This window comes from Meles meles, chromosome 1 (genome assembly GCF_922984935.1).
Source record: "Meles meles chromosome 1, mMelMel3.1 paternal haplotype, whole genome shotgun sequence".
Taxonomy (NCBI): Eukaryota; Metazoa; Chordata; class Mammalia; order Carnivora; family Mustelidae; genus Meles; species Meles meles.
In genome coordinates this window covers 188,989,295-189,005,917 of record NC_060066.1, presented here as the reverse complement: position 1 = coordinate 189,005,917, position 16,623 = coordinate 188,989,295, and the positions used below count along the sequence as shown (strand labels likewise).

At 54.1% G+C, this 16,623-nt stretch overlaps 1 protein-coding gene across 2 annotated transcripts; it reads right to left on the bottom strand.

Moving 5' to 3' along the window:
* Window positions 1-607: 607 nt before the first annotated feature.
* On the bottom strand, window positions 608-15,458 carry CSF3R (colony stimulating factor 3 receptor). Of its 2 annotated transcripts, XM_046013963.1 has the most exons (17): window positions 15,373-15,458; window positions 14,169-14,223; window positions 12,192-12,275; window positions 9,870-10,166; window positions 8,399-8,522; window positions 8,058-8,245; window positions 7,079-7,248; window positions 6,817-6,970; window positions 6,647-6,726; window positions 6,033-6,240; window positions 4,885-5,073; window positions 4,418-4,519; window positions 3,650-3,796; window positions 3,388-3,528; window positions 3,057-3,150; window positions 2,733-2,814; window positions 608-2,314 (listed from the first exon to the last, which is right to left on the bottom strand). In XM_046013963.1, the coding sequence occupies exons 3-17, from the start codon at window positions 12,253-12,255 to the stop codon at window positions 1,835-1,837; spliced, it is 2,520 nt and encodes an 839-aa protein (XP_045869919.1). In that variant the 5' UTR covers window positions 12,256-12,275; window positions 14,169-14,223; window positions 15,373-15,458; the 3' UTR covers window positions 608-1,834. The 2 variants fall into 2 exon arrangements, with proteins under 2 accessions (XP_045869919.1, XP_045869928.1); XM_046013972.1 differs by lacking the exons at window positions 608-2,314; window positions 15,373-15,458 and adding an exon at window positions 2,351-2,415 and having other exon boundaries at window positions 14,169-14,215.
* Between the last annotated feature and the right edge of the window lie 1,165 nt (window positions 15,459-16,623).

Here is a 16,623-nt window from a genome sequence, read left to right as displayed (position 1 = left end):
GCTGGGGTTGCGGGCCTGGTTAGTGGTGTGCGGTGATGTATAAATTCTAAGATGCCTTTTTTTTTTCTTGGACATGCATCCCGCCCTTAATCCCACTCCATGTTCCTTTTGGAGGTTTTCTTAGGGCTTGCCTATCTTCTCCCCCAACCTAGTATTTCTGCCTCCTCTCCCACCACATTCCAGGATGAGGCCCTGCAAGAGGTACTGGATTTCATTCAGCCTCCTGTGGGGCAGCCTTGTAAGCCTCGTGATGAAGGTCGCTGATTTTGGAATGGAACAGCCCTGGGCTGATTGAAGCGCAGCAGTTTACTCACTGTGATTCTGTGGGCCAACCACCCCACCTTTCTGGGCCATGGTGTACTCATTCACCAAAGTGGAATGGTATCTACTCTTTAGGTTGTTGGAGTATTAACTGATGCAGTTGTGTGCAAGGGATCTGCTTGCAATATAGGAGGCATTAAATAAGTATTTGATGTGATAATATTTGTGAAATGAGGGGTGTAAAGACAACTACAAATTAAAAGCAGGAAAAATAAATTTTTAATAAAATAAAAATAACATTTTAATTTTCCCTTGGTGCAGAAAAGGAAAAAGCTCTCCTCCCCCTCACTTTTTGTAAGCACTGACTTTTGAAGAGTTGTAATGGTGAATTCTTTCTCTATCCTTTTGAGACCTATGTAAATCTTTGCAAAAACTGAATAAGCCTCTTGCCAGTTTTACAGCACAGGAAGGTTCTTCTCGAGGATCTAGGCATCATCTCTTGAAATGCAATCGTTAAGGAAGACAGTGCCTCTGTCTCCCGGTTTCTACTGAGCTCTAAGTTGACAATCTGCCTCTTCTTATAAAGATACGAGAAATTTCGTTTTCTCTGGGATAAAGGCAATTAGCAAACACCGGTGGCTACCCCAGGTGAATTTAGGATGAATTCTGTGTGACAGATGGCGCCATGCACCTGTATCCACTTGGCTATATACAAGGGTAAGATTTCTTTCTGTCTTTTCAAGCTCTTAAGCGATTGCTGGTGATGCAGATCACGTTCTGGTTTAACGTTCATTCAATAATAAAACTGATTTTGTCCTCTTCTACCCTCATGGAGTGGTTTTCTAGGTTGGCAGGAGATTTTTGTGGTTTTTATTATTTTATTTATTTATTATTATTATTATTTAATTTTTTAAGCAATCTCTACACCCAACATGGGACATGAACTCACAACCCCGAGATTGAGAGTAGCATGCTCCATCCACTGAGCCAGCCAGGCACCACCGCAGATTTTATCTTTAATTATATTTCCCAACAGGGCTTAGTCTTTTCTGAGATCTATTCCCCATGTCCCACAGCCCTTTGTGACTCCGTTCAACCCTGGCCACTGTGCCCTAATGTGCTTCCAGCACAGGGCCTCCATGCTAGGTGAGAGCTGGTGGAATGAATGAGCGAAGGAAGGAGTACACAAATGAATACTTCTGATAAGTACCCCCATCACTGCTAGGCCCTGAAAAAAAAGGGAACAGAGGCGCAGGCACACTCAAGAGTTTCTCAGAATCAAACCAAACCAAACCATGAACCACTTTAAGAGACTGAAATTATAGGAAATAGGCACAAGAGGTCAGTGGGCAGGGTTGGACAAAACATTCTCTGGCCACTAAAATGAGAGGCCCAGTGGGGTCTGGGGAGATAGAGGAAGGGTGCTGAGGACCAGAGATAGAGAGATCCTGGTAGCCTTTCTGCCCTTCTGGAGCCAAGTGATTTTTTCAGGATGGACTTACTGACAGTCTCCTCCGCTCTGGACGGCCCAAGCCATTCAAGAGGCAGGCCCAGGCGGGGGCCCCAGGGAGTGCTAGACGCCCCCCAGCCCCTCTACCCCATGGACCTGGAGCCCTTGCAGGAGGGGGAAGTCAAGCAGTGGCCTGAAGACACAATCATCTTCCTGGTTGGGGACGGGGGCCTCTGGGGTTCCAAGGGGGGTGGTCTGGAACCAGAGGTTCTCATAAAACTTGGGGCTGGGACTAAGGCTCCCTAAGAGGGGCTGAGTAGAGTCACAGCGGAGGTAATGCCCTGGACCTGGGCCTGTGGGGCTGCCCAGCACCTTCCCGTAAAGGACCTGGTCACTGGTGATAGACGGGGGCCGGGGCTGGTTGGAAGGTGCTCTTGGGTCCCCTTGGAGCACATAGGCCTGGACCAGGGTGGGGAGGCCACAGGTCCCTGAGCTGTCATTGGACTCCCAAGGCCCTGGCTTCTTCTCTTCTTCCTCCAGCACCGTGATCTTGGTGATGGGTAGCATTCCGGGGTCCCGAAGGCTGGGCAGCTGGAAGGTCTCCTGGACACAAGGACGTGGGGTGAGGGCATGAATCGTCTCAGATGTTCTTCCCAACCGCCTCCCCTTCCTGTGTTGGGACATCCGTGGAACTATTCCTTCTGCTGGAGCCCAAAGATGACACTTGTAGAACTGCTCATACTTTCCTGACACACGCTGTGTGCTTCAGACTTAGCTTGGTGAATGTCCCCAGCGATTCTGGGTGACATACATCCCATCTCACAGTGACATGGCCCAGGCTTTGAAATGGGTAGAGCTGGGATTCGAACTCAGATCCGTTTCCTCCAGAGGGAGGGGACCTTGCCGGGAAGGGATGGGAAGGCCTGAGTCCTCACCCTCGGAGGAGTATCTTTTCACTTTGAGCCTGGACCAACACCAGCACCCCCCAAACCCCATTTCCCTCTCCTTCTGGGGTTCTCACCTCCACCATGATGGTTGGCACCCAGGAGCCCAAGCTGCTGTGGGCCGGGTCTGGGACACTTGGCCAGAGGGGATTCTTCCTGCTGCAGAAGAGGGCAGGTGAAGGCTGGGTCAGTCATGCCCTCCCATCTTTCCCTGCTTTTTCCAACCCCTTCCCAGCAGCTGAAGGCCCCTTGGGCAGAGAAGAGTTGGTGCAGGGCCTGATCCAGACGTGGGCCCTGAGGCCTGTGAAGGCCTTTGAAGAGGGGCTTGGACTGGCCCGTTCCTGCCTGAAGTTCCCTGTGGGCAGGGGTAGCTTGGTGTCAGGTCTCTTGAAAGGACTCACCTGGGTCTGCAGCAGAACCGGGAGGCCCCACAGAGGCAGGTGAACAAGAGGAAGAAGCCAAACAGGCCCAGGAGGACATGCAGCTCAGACTCCTCTGGGGTGAGGGGAAAGCCAGAGGTGGTTAGAGTGCACGTGAGTAAGGCTGGGCCTCTTCCCTCTGACTGAGCTCTGAAGGCAGGGTTGGGCCTCCTCCCTCAGGCTGAGCTTCATGGGTAGGGCTGGGGTCTCTTCCCTCAGACGAGTGGATCCAGGCAAGTTCTCAAAATGAAAGCTCTATTGGATGAGGAACCTTCCAGATAGCCTTGTCTAGCCGCCCCCCTTCTCCCCTTACCTAGGGCCAAGGTCATCAGGGTAAGGCTTGTACTGTTGGCGGCCCCGGCCTTGCTGGTAGCCATGAGGTGGACATGGTACAAGCTGGCAGGCTCCAAGCCGTGAAGGACCAAGCCATGGGAGGAGGCATTCAGGACAGTGGCTGGGAGTAGAAGAGAATGGTCAGCCTGGGCCCAGATGCTGAGACTCCCTCCAAGGCTGTGGAGTGCACCTCCCCACCCCCCAGGCCTCCTGGGGCTGTGGGGTGCTAAGGATAGACTCACAGAAGGACTGGTCTTGAGCGTTGGTCCAGAAGATGGTGTAGTGGGTAAGGGGGCTCTTCCCCAGCTCGGGGGCCTGGGGCACCCACTCCAGCTGGGCCCAGGTCTTGCCAATGTGCTTTAGATGTAGCTCTGGGGCGTGGGAGGGGGCTGCCAGAAGAGAGAGGTGCAGGGGCTGATGGGGAGCAGGGCAGAGTGGAGAGCCCAGCGGGACATCTTGTGGCTTCCCAGACCCCAGAACTGAGACACACTGTGGTGGGGAGTAGGAAGGGAGAGTCCAAGGGGACTTGTGCCTTAAGCCTCATGTTGCCAGGACCTTTGACTGAATTCCATCGACTGCTAATAAGTGGCTGAGTCCGGATTTGAACTTGCTTCTCTTTGACTCCAAAGCTTCGCCAACTGCTTTCTGTCAGGCTTGATTTTGTTGGGCTCCCTATCTGATTTCTACCGCTCGCTCTCTGACTTTATGCCAGGCCCTCTAACTTCTGCCACACATGACGCTTGATTTGTCAGGGCAATGGGTCGATTTTTGCCAGACTTGCTTCCCAAATTCTGCCAAACGCACTCCTTAATTTCTGTCGCTCCACCACCTGACTTCTGTCCCACTGCAGGTGTCCAGTGTAAGGCAGGGGTCATCTTGGGGTTGGAAAACAGCCTCTTCTGGACCAGAGGTGGGGGAGGAAGGAAATGTTCCCTTGTTGTGCTGATCGCTGGGGCCCAGGCAGGTACTGAGAGGAGAGGATTCTGGGAGGGAACAGGTGGCCAACGTACCCATCTCTTGGGAGTAGGCATAGATGTGCTGGGAGGGTCCCACGGTGTCCTGGTAAAGGGGGGTCACAGTGATCTCGTAGAGCTGAAAGGGCCTGATGTTCTCTGTAGAGAGAAGATGGGGCAGGCCCCCTGTTGAGGGGAGCTAACCTCAGAGCTTCAGCTGGGGACAACCCAGGCCTCATGCTGCAGAGCTATCCTCTTCTAGCTCTTCTTCAGATCATTTGATGGGGTGAGGGCAGAAAAGTGGGAAAGCTAGAAAGGTGGTGGGGTCAGGACTGTGAAAAGAGAGGGTCCAGTTAGACTGGGAGAACGTCCTGATTCTGGGGATAAGAGATGACAGGAAAGAGTCTAGAAAGACTGGGGAGTCTGCTTCTCAGGTGGTTCAGGCCGCCCCTTGCTAACTGTCAGACTAGCACTGCCTCCCTGCTTCCCAGGCCCGCCCCGCCCCACCTCCCCCTGCACCTCACCCTGCAGCAGCGTCCCAGAAATGCTTCCGTTATGCTCCATCTTCCAGCTCTTATTGCTGCCGCTGGGGCTGGGGGGACCCAGGCCCCACTCAATCACATAACCCCAAGGCTGAGGGCTGGACGGCTCCCAGCCCACCCAGAGGCTGTGGGGATCTCGAGCCTCAGTGTGGAGTCTGGCCAGAGGCGGGCCTGGAGACAGAGTAGGAGGTGAGAGAACAAAGCGCAAAAAATGCAGGTCCCAGAGCTAGAAGCTTGGGTTCTGGTCCTGGCTTTGTTACTTACAGACTGGGTGACCGCGGGTCTCTCAAGCTCAGGACCTCACTTAGCTCATCTGCAAGGGCTCTGTGCAGATCCGTGAGCTGCTGCATAGGACGAGCCTAGCACAGTGTCCCGTGCAGAGGAGGGCCTGACCGTGATCAAGGCTAACACTGTGTAGTTCACGGTATGTGTCGCTGGGGTCTTTGGTGCGTGTTAATTTCCTGAGCCCCCTGAGAGTCCTGTGAGGGAGCTGCCGCCCTGGCCCCATTTGATCAAGGAGACAGCTGAGACAGGTTCAGGAACTTGTCTAAGGTCACACGGCTAATAAGATGGAACATTCCCTCTTATTATGATCAGTCTCACCCGGTGAGGACCCATGTGTGGGGGACCCTGGGGGTGGTGGTGTTGGCTGACCCCTGAGAATGAGCAATTAACTCAGGGACCGTGTTCCAGCTGGAAAAGCGTAGGGCTTTCTTCCCATCTTCCTTGGTGGCATGGGCTCAGTGTGTGTGCACATGGGAGTGTGAGTCTGTAAGCATCCGCATGTGTGAGTGTGGAGTGAATGTGTGTGTGGTGTGTGTGTGTGTGTGTGTGTTACCACCAGCAGCCCCGCTTGGTTCTGGCTCATGATGATAAGAGCAGGGAACATACACTGAGCAGTAACTTGGTGTCAGGCACATGTCTGAACACCTGTAGCCTTGTAACAACCCTTTAAGGTCAACACTGTATCATCCCCCTTTGCTAGGTGAGTAAACAGAGGCCAGGGAGCTGGGGTCCCTTGCCCTGGTCACGCTGTTAGCAAGTGACGGGACTAGATGTGAACCCAGGCAGTCTGGCTTCCGAATTGACATGCTTAACCATCATGCTCTACCAGCCGCCAGCCCCCTTACCTGTGCTCTCCAGGAAGACCACTGGGCTGGGATGAGAGGTCCCGGCTGTGTTATAGGCCACAAGGATCACTGCCCGGACTTCCGAGGGCAAGTGGAAGGTGCAGCTTAGTTCCGTGGTGTTGCAGAGTGGGGGGACTGCCTCAGTCTGGTCCGGAGCTCTGACCAGGTAGCCTTGGATCTGCCCGCTGTATTTGTCCAAGGGCATTGGCTGCAGTGGGCACAGGAAGAAGATAAGGGGCTGCACAGCTCATCTTGAGTGGGGGGAAGGCTTCTAGATGGGGTGGATGGGTCATAGGAACTGAGCCCCACAGGCCAGGAGCCAGCTTTCTTCCCTCCCTTCCTTCTTCCCCTGTTCACCCTGTGCCAGGTCCTTGGAGGGAGAAAAGAAAGAAGCACGTTGGCACTGAACTATTCCCTGAACCAGCCCTTTGCCACAGGTGAGTCCTGCATTCTAGTCTCTCCAGAAGGGCACTACCCAGCTTCCTGGGCACACAAAAATCACATACAAATGCATCCAAGGCTCCTGGACAGGTTGGAGTCCAGGGCACCAGCCCACAGGGATCTGTCTGGGTTGGAAGAAGTCTCAAGGGTGGAGGGATGTCAGGATGGGTCACCTTCCAGAACAGCTGCACTGCCACCGTCCTGGGGTCCAATGGCCTCTGCCGCCACCATGTGTCCAGTCTGACGATGGGGGCTGTGGAGGGAGTCGGAAGGTCAGGGAGGGCCCTGGGGGCTGGACTTGGCCCTGATACCTGCTCCTGGTTCCTCTCCACCCACTGCTTACCCTGTTGCGCGGTGGTCAGTGTCAGGCTAGGGCTCCAGTCGCTCCATTGGCCAGGCAGGGGCCAGCGGGTACAGCGCATCTGCAGGGCGTAGGCTGTGGATGGGAGGAGCCCGCAGAGCTCATACTGGAGGGTCTGGGAGAGCAGGGGGCCCACCTGGTGGGGTGGCCATGGCTCTGAGCCTGGATCCTGTGCCCTTCAGGGCCAGCTCAGCCTCCCTCCCCTCAGCCAGCCCCAGGCCCTCCAGGCTGCCCTCTGCCTCACCAGGACCCAGCTGGCTTCTCCAAGCTGTGGCTGGTGGCGCAGCTCACATTTCTGTTCTATGTAGAGGCTTGGCTTCCATGGCTCCCAGCGTAATAGCAGGCAGCCCGGCTGGGGTGGGGCCACCTCAGGGCTGGGGGCCAGGGCCCACAGTGTTGGGGGTTCCAACTTCACTGCAAGGAGAAGGGGTTGTCAGAAACGTTCCCTGCCCCATCCTGTAGTACTCCTGCTTTTCTCTTGGCCTGTTGTTCCATTTTCGGCTCTGGGTCTCCATCCCTGGGATCTCTGTCAGTCTGTCTCTCTTTTCTCTGTCTCTCTGTGTCTCTTCATCTCCATGCCATCACAGTTTCTGCAGGTCTGTCTCTGTATATGTGTCTGTCTCCCCCTAGGTCTCTGTTTCATCCTCTTGCCCCAGGGCCTTTGCACTTGTTCCCTCTGCTTGGAGCTCTTCCGCTCCAGACATCCAGTGGCCTGCTCTCTCATTTCCTTCAAGGATCTTCTCAGACAGATGTCACCTTCTCAGTGAGGCTGCCCCTGGCCATCTAACTGGAAGGGCAATTGTCCCCCACCCCCAGACTTCCCTACCCCTTTCCCTGTTTTAACTTCCCTGTCACCCTTCTTGTCACCTGACATTCCATTTTATTTAGTTTGTCCCCTAGAGTGTCATGTTCCAAGGGCAGGAGTTTTGATATTTCGTTCAGTGCCCTATCTCCAGCACCAAGAGCAATGCCTAGTAATCAGTGGGCACTTCAAGAAACTTGCTGAAAGAATTAAAGAACGTGTCTCCTTGCCTCTGTCCTTCTGCGTCTCCATAGCTCCATCCCCACCTGCATTCCATTTCGCCCTGTCTCTTGCCTGCCTCTATCTCTAGGTCTCTCAGTGTCTCCTGGTCTGTGTCTGGGTCTGTGATTTCTTCTCTGTGCCTCTCTGGATTGGCCCATCATGGGGGCCTCTCCCCTCCGCCAGACCCAGCATCACCCACCGACATCCATGGGAACGAGGCACAGCTGTGGGGACTTGCTGGTCCCTAGGGCATTCTCAGCCTCCACCCAGATGCCCATGTTCTGGTACAACAGGAGGTGTCTTCGTGGGATGGAGCAGTGGTTCTGCCCGTCGTTAGGCACGCAGTCGAGGATAGAGTCCTCTTGTGTCTGACAGTTTCCCCGGCTCCTGCCAAGAGGCCAGGCTTGGGTGTCTTGCAGAAAAAGGAAGCGAGGCTCCCTGCTCCCTCCCGTGTTTGCTTCTGGCTCCCCCATCCCGCAGTCCCTACCATGCCCCAGAAGAACCCAGAAGAACTGAGCTAGCATAGAGACCCTTACTTACTTGAAGCTCTTGAGGGTGAAGTGGGTGGACAGGTGGGTGTCGGGTCCTGGCTCCCACTGACAGATGAGGCTGTTGGTTGTGAGGTTCATGAGGCAGGACAGGTCGTGGGGAGCAGCGGGAGGGTCTGCACATAGGGCAGGGAGAGTCAGGGCTTTGGGTAGGACCATTCAGAAAGCTCTGATTGGAACCAGTTAGCTTTGTTTCTTTGTTCTGGGTTGTTCCCTCTGGAGTCACCTTGTCTTGTTGCTCATCTCCCTATCAAGTGACCCTGGAGGGGCAGCCCTGGGGAAAGTCAAATGCAGGCCCGGACAGGGGCAGGTGCCACAGAGCCTCCCACCCCCTCGGCCCTGCCCTCTTGGACAGGGATGGTGCAGACCTGGCTTTTCATCCTGGTTTTGCCATTTGTTAGCTGTTGCGATCTGGAAGTCACTTAACTGCCCCGTGCCTCAGTTTCTTCATCTGTGAAATGGGAGTGATGGTAATATGCATACCCCCTGGGGTGGGGGCTGAATGACTATTTACACAGTGCTCAGGGCCATGCCTGGCATGGTGCTGAGCTATGTTAGGTGCTATGTTAGTGTTAGCTCTACTATTAGTGACTGTATTTTTTTTTTTTTAAGATTTTATGTATTTATTTGTCAGAGAGAGAGCAGAAGGCAGAGGAAAAGCAGACTCCCACTGATCAGGGAGCCAGACATGGGACTCGATCCTAGGACTCTGAGATCATGACCTGAGCCAAAGGCAGACGCTTAACTGACTGAGCCACCCAGGTGCCCATACTATGAGTGACTCTTAAGAAAGAAACTGGTCAGAGCAGCTGGGTGGCTTAGTCGTTAGGCGTCTGCCTTTGGCTCAGGTCATGATCTCAGGGTCCTGGGATTGAGCCCCGCATTGGGCTCCTTGCTTGGTGGGAAGCCTGCTTCTCCCTCTCCCACTCCTCCTGCTTGTGTTCCCTCTCTCGCTGTCTGTCAAATAAATAAATAAAATCTTTAAAATAAAAGAAAAAGAAAAAAAAAACTGGTCTTAGTGGTTTTCTTATGCATTGGCTTGGCAGAAAGTCCTCACTTCTCGGTTTGAGTAGGAGGCTAAGACTGCGATGGGGAGAAACTAGGAGCAGGCTGAGCTGATCAGGTGTCCTCTCCGGGCACACTGTCCAATGGCTGAGTGTCTGGGCTTACGTGCCAGCCACTCAGAGTAGTGGTGCCCTCTGACTTTGGAGCTGTACTGCCTGATAGAAATCTCAGCTCTATCCTTAGTTTGTGACCGTCACCAAATCACATATTCTCCCTGAGTCTCAGTTTCCTCGTCTACAAAATGGGGCTAAACAGCACTATCGCTGGGTTGGGAAGATTATCCGATGCCATGCCCATAACGTGTTTATTGAGCAAGAGCTCAGTGAGTGATAATGGCTCTCCTGAGCCATGGCAGGAAGGCACGGGGGCCGGGCGGGTGGGTGGCCGCAGGCACTTACAGCCTGCCTGCACCTCAGCCTGGTCCAGGATCTGTAGGCTGGTGCCCCAGCGCACGCAGCAGGAGAGAAGGACCCGGGGGCTGTCGAGGCAGGGCACGGTGATGGTGGATTCCTGCCTTCCATCCGCCAGGCGTCGCTGCCTCTTTCCAGGTTGAAGCTGTGTTCCCACTTTCCACAGAATCTGTGACTCAGGGTCCAGGTGGCTGCAGTTCGGACTGATGACGCAGGAAGCTGTGATGGGATCCCCCAGGTGGACAGTGGGGGTGGGGAGGCTGATGCGCCCGCACTCCTCCAGGCCTGGGGGAGGGGAGAGTGGTCCATGAGTCACTCCTCTGCCATGCAGAGCTGAGCTATAAACCTAGGCCTTTGTACTCCTAGACTCAAGGTCCTTACCTCCTTGCCTCACCCCCTGAGATATGGGGGCTGGAATGGGGTGAATGCCTGTGGGGATGGAGAGGGGCTTTCCGGGGTGAGAGAGAGCTGGGGATGTGTCCATCAGAGTCTATCAACTGGCTCTTTGAGAAAACCAGATCCCGATTGGTAGTCTGGGCTGCTTTCTCTGGTGTAAATATTCCCACCAAGGCTGCTTTTCTTTTCTTTCTTTTTAAAGATTTTATTTATTTATTTGTCAGAGAGAGAGAGAGATCACAGGCAGACAGAGTGGCAGGCAGAGGCAGAGGGAGAAGCAGGCACACCCCTGAGCAAGGAGCCTGATGTGGGACTCGATCCCAGGACGCTGGGATCATGACCTGAGCCGAAGGCAGCCGCTCAACCAACTGAGCCACCCAGGTGTCCCCCAAGACTGCTTTCCAAGCTACCAGTGTGACATCACTGAACGTGAACTTGGGAGGAAATGTGCACACTTAGGTCTCGTAAGCCAGCACTAGCACGCCGCCAAGCAGACACTAGGCCCCTCTGCGGCACCCTCCCCAGAGGTGGTGAAAGCATTGGTTGGAAAGATAAGAACCCCTCGGCCACAGCTCTCAGAATTCAAATCTTGATTGTGTTGCCCCATCTGGACCACAGCCCTCCAACACTTCGGTGGTGGGTAAGAGCATGGCTGGGTTTAGAGCCTGGCTGTATTGCTTATTAATTACACGACCCTGGCAGGTTACTGAGGCTTTCCGTGCCTTGATTTTTCTCATCTGTACAATGGGGATGAAAAATAGTTTCCACCTTCATATTGCTTACCTGATTAACATTGAGCATCTTGGGGGAACCAGACCAGGCCCGGATCAACCAGGCCAGGTCAAGTGCCCTGAACTTTTCCCAAAGTTCTTATTCTCCTTCATAATTATAGAGTCATGTGATTCATTGCTTGTCTGTCTCCCCAGTTAGACCAGAGGTTCTGTGAGGCCATAGACTTTGGCTGTTGGTCTTATTACTGTATTCCCAGAGCTTAGCATAGAGTAGGCCCTTGGTGAATATTTATTGTATAAACAAATAAGGATCTGCTGTACTTTGCCCACCGTGCCTTCTTTCCTCTGTCACGTGTTCTGGGGTCTGTTTTGCTGAGGAGGATGCTGAGGTCCTAGGAATTTGTCCAGGATCACAGAGCAAGTTCATGACTTTCAACATGGGGCTTCTATCTCTTCACCGACTCAGAATTTCAGACTGAAAGGAATCTTGCAAAACTGTTTACTCCAGAACTCCACCTAACATTGCATCCTCTTTAGCAGGGTTAGGATGGCCCGGTTTTGTACGGTCTGACAACTAAGAATGGGTTTTCCATTTTTAAAGGGTGAAAACAAAGCAGAAAACAGATAAGAAAATGCAGCAGACACTATATGCGGCCAGCAAAGCCTAAATACGACTATCAGACAATGTTTGCTGATCTTTGCTATGCAGCAACCCTTTCAATCCTGGCCTCAGCTTGCATACCCCCACAGATGGGAAGCTCACCACCTCTCAAGACAGTTTCCCTAGTTTAGAGAGCTCTGCCTGGGTTTCCTTATTCCGGGATGAGACCTGCCTCCTTGTGGCTCCCACTCCGATTCCTTTGTTGCCCGTGAAGGCTGGAGAGGACCCAGAGTTTCCTTCTGACAAGCTTAGCAGAGATTTGCGGACAAGACCTGGGTCCCCTGGCCTTTTCCAGGCTGACCAGCTCAGACTCTCTTGCCATTCCGCATGGGTGGTGGTTTGCCTGTAGAGGTTTGTGGGTAGAGGCCTGGCTACCCCACATTCTTGGCCCAGCCTTGATTGTCTGGGAACCCCAGGAGCGGTATGGCTGGTGTAGGCCAATGAGTCTCTCCTCTACCCACTACACCTCTCTCCCTGTGACTCTCCTCTCCCCATTGCACCCTGATCCCCAGCCATACTCACTTCTGGGGAGCAGCAGGACAATCAGGGCAGCCACGGTCAGGCTCCAGGTTCCTAGCCCTGCCATAGCGCCAGTTTGGTGTTCACCTGGAGGCAGAGGGGGATGGGGATGATCATGGGCTCTGGAGTCAGAGCTGAGCTTAACCCTTGCTCTGCCACAGTGTGGCTTTGGCCAGGGGATTTGACCTCTCTGAGCCTCAGTTTCTTTGTCTGCAAAATGGAATTAACAACAGCCTATATTGCGTAGGACTTTGGGAAGAAGACACAAAATGATGCAAGGCACATAGGCAATGACTTTGTAAGTCACAGCCACTGTTGTTATTATATTTGCCTTCCAGGAGAAAACAGGGACAGGAGCATCAAGGAACAGCATTCTTCCCCTTTCCGTTTTATCTTGGCTGGGCTTGCATGCAGGTAGTTTATTTTGGAAAGACCCCAGGAACAGAGGGAGGGGTTGGGGAGAATGAAACAGGTAAGGAGGGAAAGCAGACACAAGGGTGCGTCATGGAATTGGGGTCATCTCTACGGATGAGGGGGGCTCCATCCTGCTGGGACCTTCCAAGGAGCTGTGTAGGCTATGCCTCAGGACCATCCGCTCAAGGGACAATTTATCCCTTGAACAGGAGAGAGGATGGGAACATTTACCTACTGACTTCCGTCCCCCATTGGTCAGAGGATGTTCTTTGGGCTATTAACTTTCTGGTCCATCCAGGTTGCACACGCATGAGTGTGCAGGTTCTCTTGGATGAGCCATGCCAGAAGGGTCAGAGACGCTCCCTGGCATGGATTAGCCGAGGCAAGGGGCTGTCAGTTTACACCTGTGGGAAGCCGGACTCCATGGAAGGTACAAGGGGTCCAACATATGCCCAGTTCTGGGCACAGACTTCTGGAGGTTTTCTGGGGCCAGGTGTTCCAGAAACTATGCAAAAGATATTCTACCACTGGGGTGGGCTCCTAGCCTGACCTCCATCCTGCTTCCCTAGGGGTCTTGGGACCAGGGACCTGGTTCCCCAGCACCAGGTGGCACTCTTGGCAGCAGGTCAGTGGAAATCACTGACTAGCCTGCATGTATATCCAGGAACGCATACGTGTAGGTGGTGTCCCAGCAGATCCCCTGTGCTCAGAGTTGGGAAATCTTCTCCCCCTTTTTTGCCCCTCTCAGATGGGAGTGTGAATATAAGCTGCCCAGGACACCCAAGGTTGTTCCTTCTCACAGGGGCCTTACCCCAACCCTAGAGCTATTCATATACATTTCCTTATCAGGATGCCAGAGGACTGCTAGCCCATAAATCACTTTTTTTGCAAATCAGGAAAAAAGTGCCACTACCTCTGGACAGATATAGCCTCACACTAAGACCTGGCAACTGAAGAATAGACTGGGTTTCAGCTTCTACTTGGTCCTCAGCTGGGCAGCTTTGTGCAGTGAGAAACCCACACAACTGTTCAGAGCATCCCTGTCTACAATCAGCGGTTGGCAACTTTCTTACCAGAGCATGGCAGTTTGATTATCCCCCATGCACACTTGTTGGGGGGAAGATTTAGCCTCGTAGGCCTAGGCTTTGGGATGCTGGTTGCCATTTCCATGTGCTTTTGATCATGTCGCAGCCCTGCTGCCCTTGCAGGGGTCAGCATCACACTTAGTGTGTGCCCAGCAAGGTACTACTTCATGCCTCTCCTCTGGCTCCTGTCCAGAATGGGCAACCAAACCCCACTCTCAGAGGCCCCAGCCTCCTCCCCCTGGGCTGCTGAGTGTTGGCATATTGGCTTTTTTTTTTTTTTTCATTTTATTTATTTTTTCAATGGCATATTGGCTTTGGTCCCTGGTCCCCTGCAGCAGCCCGGGGTGCCCTCCACCCCCATTGAGTGTGATCGGGGACCTGTTGGATCATGGTCTCACTCTCTGGGGGCCAGTACGTGGAGAGAGTGGGAGCCCAGCTCTGAGCCAGACCACTTGCTCTAAACCCCAGCTGTGGGACTTACCGGCTTTGTGACTGTGGAGAAGTTACTTCACCTTTCTGAACCTTGGTTTCCCCATCTGTGAATGAGGGGGAACATTAGCACGCACTTCTCAGGATTGTAGTGAGGAGGCACCGAGATGGGCTGGGAAGAAAGCACACTCGGTGACCGTAAGTTTTTTTCATGCGACGTGAAGTGGGACACCGTGTCGTGGAATCCAGCATGTGGCCTCTTCTCCCCCTCGCAGGCCGTGTGGTCACAGCCTCCTAGGACTGCCGCCTGGCTTTCATCTGTGTCACACAGCATGGCTTCAAAGCCCCGTCTGTGTCCCCTACTTGCAGCTCCCGGGCCTTCAGTCTCCCCTTTGCTCTGGTCCTCTCTCAGCAGTCCCAGCGGAATCCGCTGCCTCCTGGAGGCACTGCCATCACCCACCTCTTCCTGCCCTCCTCTCCCTGCACTCGGCCTTCTCCCCTGCACCCCCCTACCCCAGCTCGCACCCTCTCTGCCCTGTTGTGTCTCCTCTCCTTAAGGGAGATTCTTCCAGTGGGAGGAGGGGGCTGGGACTGAACAGAGGGAGAGGCCCTCCCCGATGCCTTGCTGAGAAGGAGGGAGGCAGAGCTGTAGAAGGTGTAAGAATGTGAAACAGGCATGCAGGCAGTGAGGGCTGGGCAGGACAGGTGCAGAGAGACAGGGCCCCGGGAGGACAAGGACGCTGACCCAGAGACCCAGGTGCTCAAGGCCAAGAAGCAAGAGGTCCCCAAGAGAGTTTAAGATTTGAGAGAGGGAAATGTGAGAGACAGGGAAAGGCACAGAAAGACTTTGAGACACACGGACAGACAGAGACCCAGAGCCCAGATAGGCCAGGTAGGGGCTGGGGAGGCAAGACAGAAACAGGGGAGAGAGGGACAGGCTGAGACATAGGGTCTGAGACAGGAACGTGGAGAAGGATGGTGATCATGCCCTTCCCTGAGCCCAGCTCTGTGTTTCCAGAGAGGTATTCAGAGGTTTGTGACTTCCCCAAACCCCCTCCCCCTTCAAAAAGTGGGGGCAGCCCTGGTAAGAGACTCCGTGTCCGGGGCTCCTGGTTCCCAAGGACCAACGCTAAAGGCAGGAGCCCCGGTCCCAGGTCTGTGCATGGGCACTTGGCCAAGGTTGGGGGAGTGGACCCGGGACTCCAGGATCCTTTCCTGCCCAAGGTACAGCCCTCCCAGTGAATTCCCCTACTCACGCTGGAGCCTGCAGCGGGAACCCGCCCGGCCTCCTTGGTCTCCGCGCTCCTCTGGAGGGCAAGTTCCTGAAAACAGCCGCAGTCCGGCTCCTCTCCCCAGCCCTGTCGTTAATGGCTCAGTCTCTGACAGGCCCAGGGGCTGCTGATTGCAACACCTGCCCAGCCTCCTTCCCTCCCTTGTGCCGTCAGTCAGTCACTGAAGCACAGGGCAGCCCCTTCCTCCCAGGAAGGAGCCTGGGAGGGAAGCCGGTGAGGCCAGGCAGCCTTCCTGCCTCGGGGGTCTCAAAGGGGCCAGGGAGTGTGGCAACCGCGTCCCTCTCCCCTGCCTCCGGATTTCCTGACCTCAAAGCTTTGGGGCTGGCCGGGGCCCAGGCGTCAAGCCGCCTGGGTGCCATTCCTGAGCCCTATCCCTGGGGGAGCATCAGTGGGAGACAGACCTTGGCTCGAAGGCTCGCTCTGTCCTAAGCCTCTTTTTGGCTCTTTGTGCCTCTGCCCTAATCCTCACAGTACACAGGAGGCAGCCTCCAGGTTATGGGAAATTTTGGATCGACTCCCTGTGGCCCTCTTGACTGCATATTTTCCACCATTGACTGGCAATGGGGAAATGGGGACTCTGGAAACAAGACGGGGGGAAGACCTGGGAAGGCTCAGGGTCTTCATATACGACCTTGAAATTGGTTTACTCACGATGATTCTGCTACCCTGAATATTTTTGGATTGAGTGTAGTAGGCTAAATTTTGTGTCTTTCATTGTTTGTATCCATGATTTCCCCGGAATTGGTTATAAAGACTTATTAAAAAATTTATTTATTTGACAGAGAGAGAGAGAACGAGAGCAAGCACAGGCAGGGGGAGTGGCAGAGGCAGAAGGAGAAGCAGCCTCCCCTCTGAGCAGGGAACCCGACTTGGGGCTCAATCCCAGGACTCCTGGATCAGGACCTGAGCCGAAGGCAGGTGCTTAATCAACTGAACCACCCAGGCGCCCTTCAGAACTGCTTTTAAATAATTTTCTGTGCATTTTTCTGAAGAGGGTTCAGACTATTCATAGTTCGTTGGATTTATGACCCAGTAAGGTTAGGTACTAACTGACCAGCAGAACGTCCATAACGTATGATCCTTTTTGGAAAAGGGCTCCTGAGTCTGATGTGAGGGGCAGACGTGGGCTGCCGGGGAGGGTCCAGAAGGAAATACCCACCTGTCTGTGGCAACCTCCCCAAGATGTCCTATAGGGCCCTGCCTGCTCAGCAAATC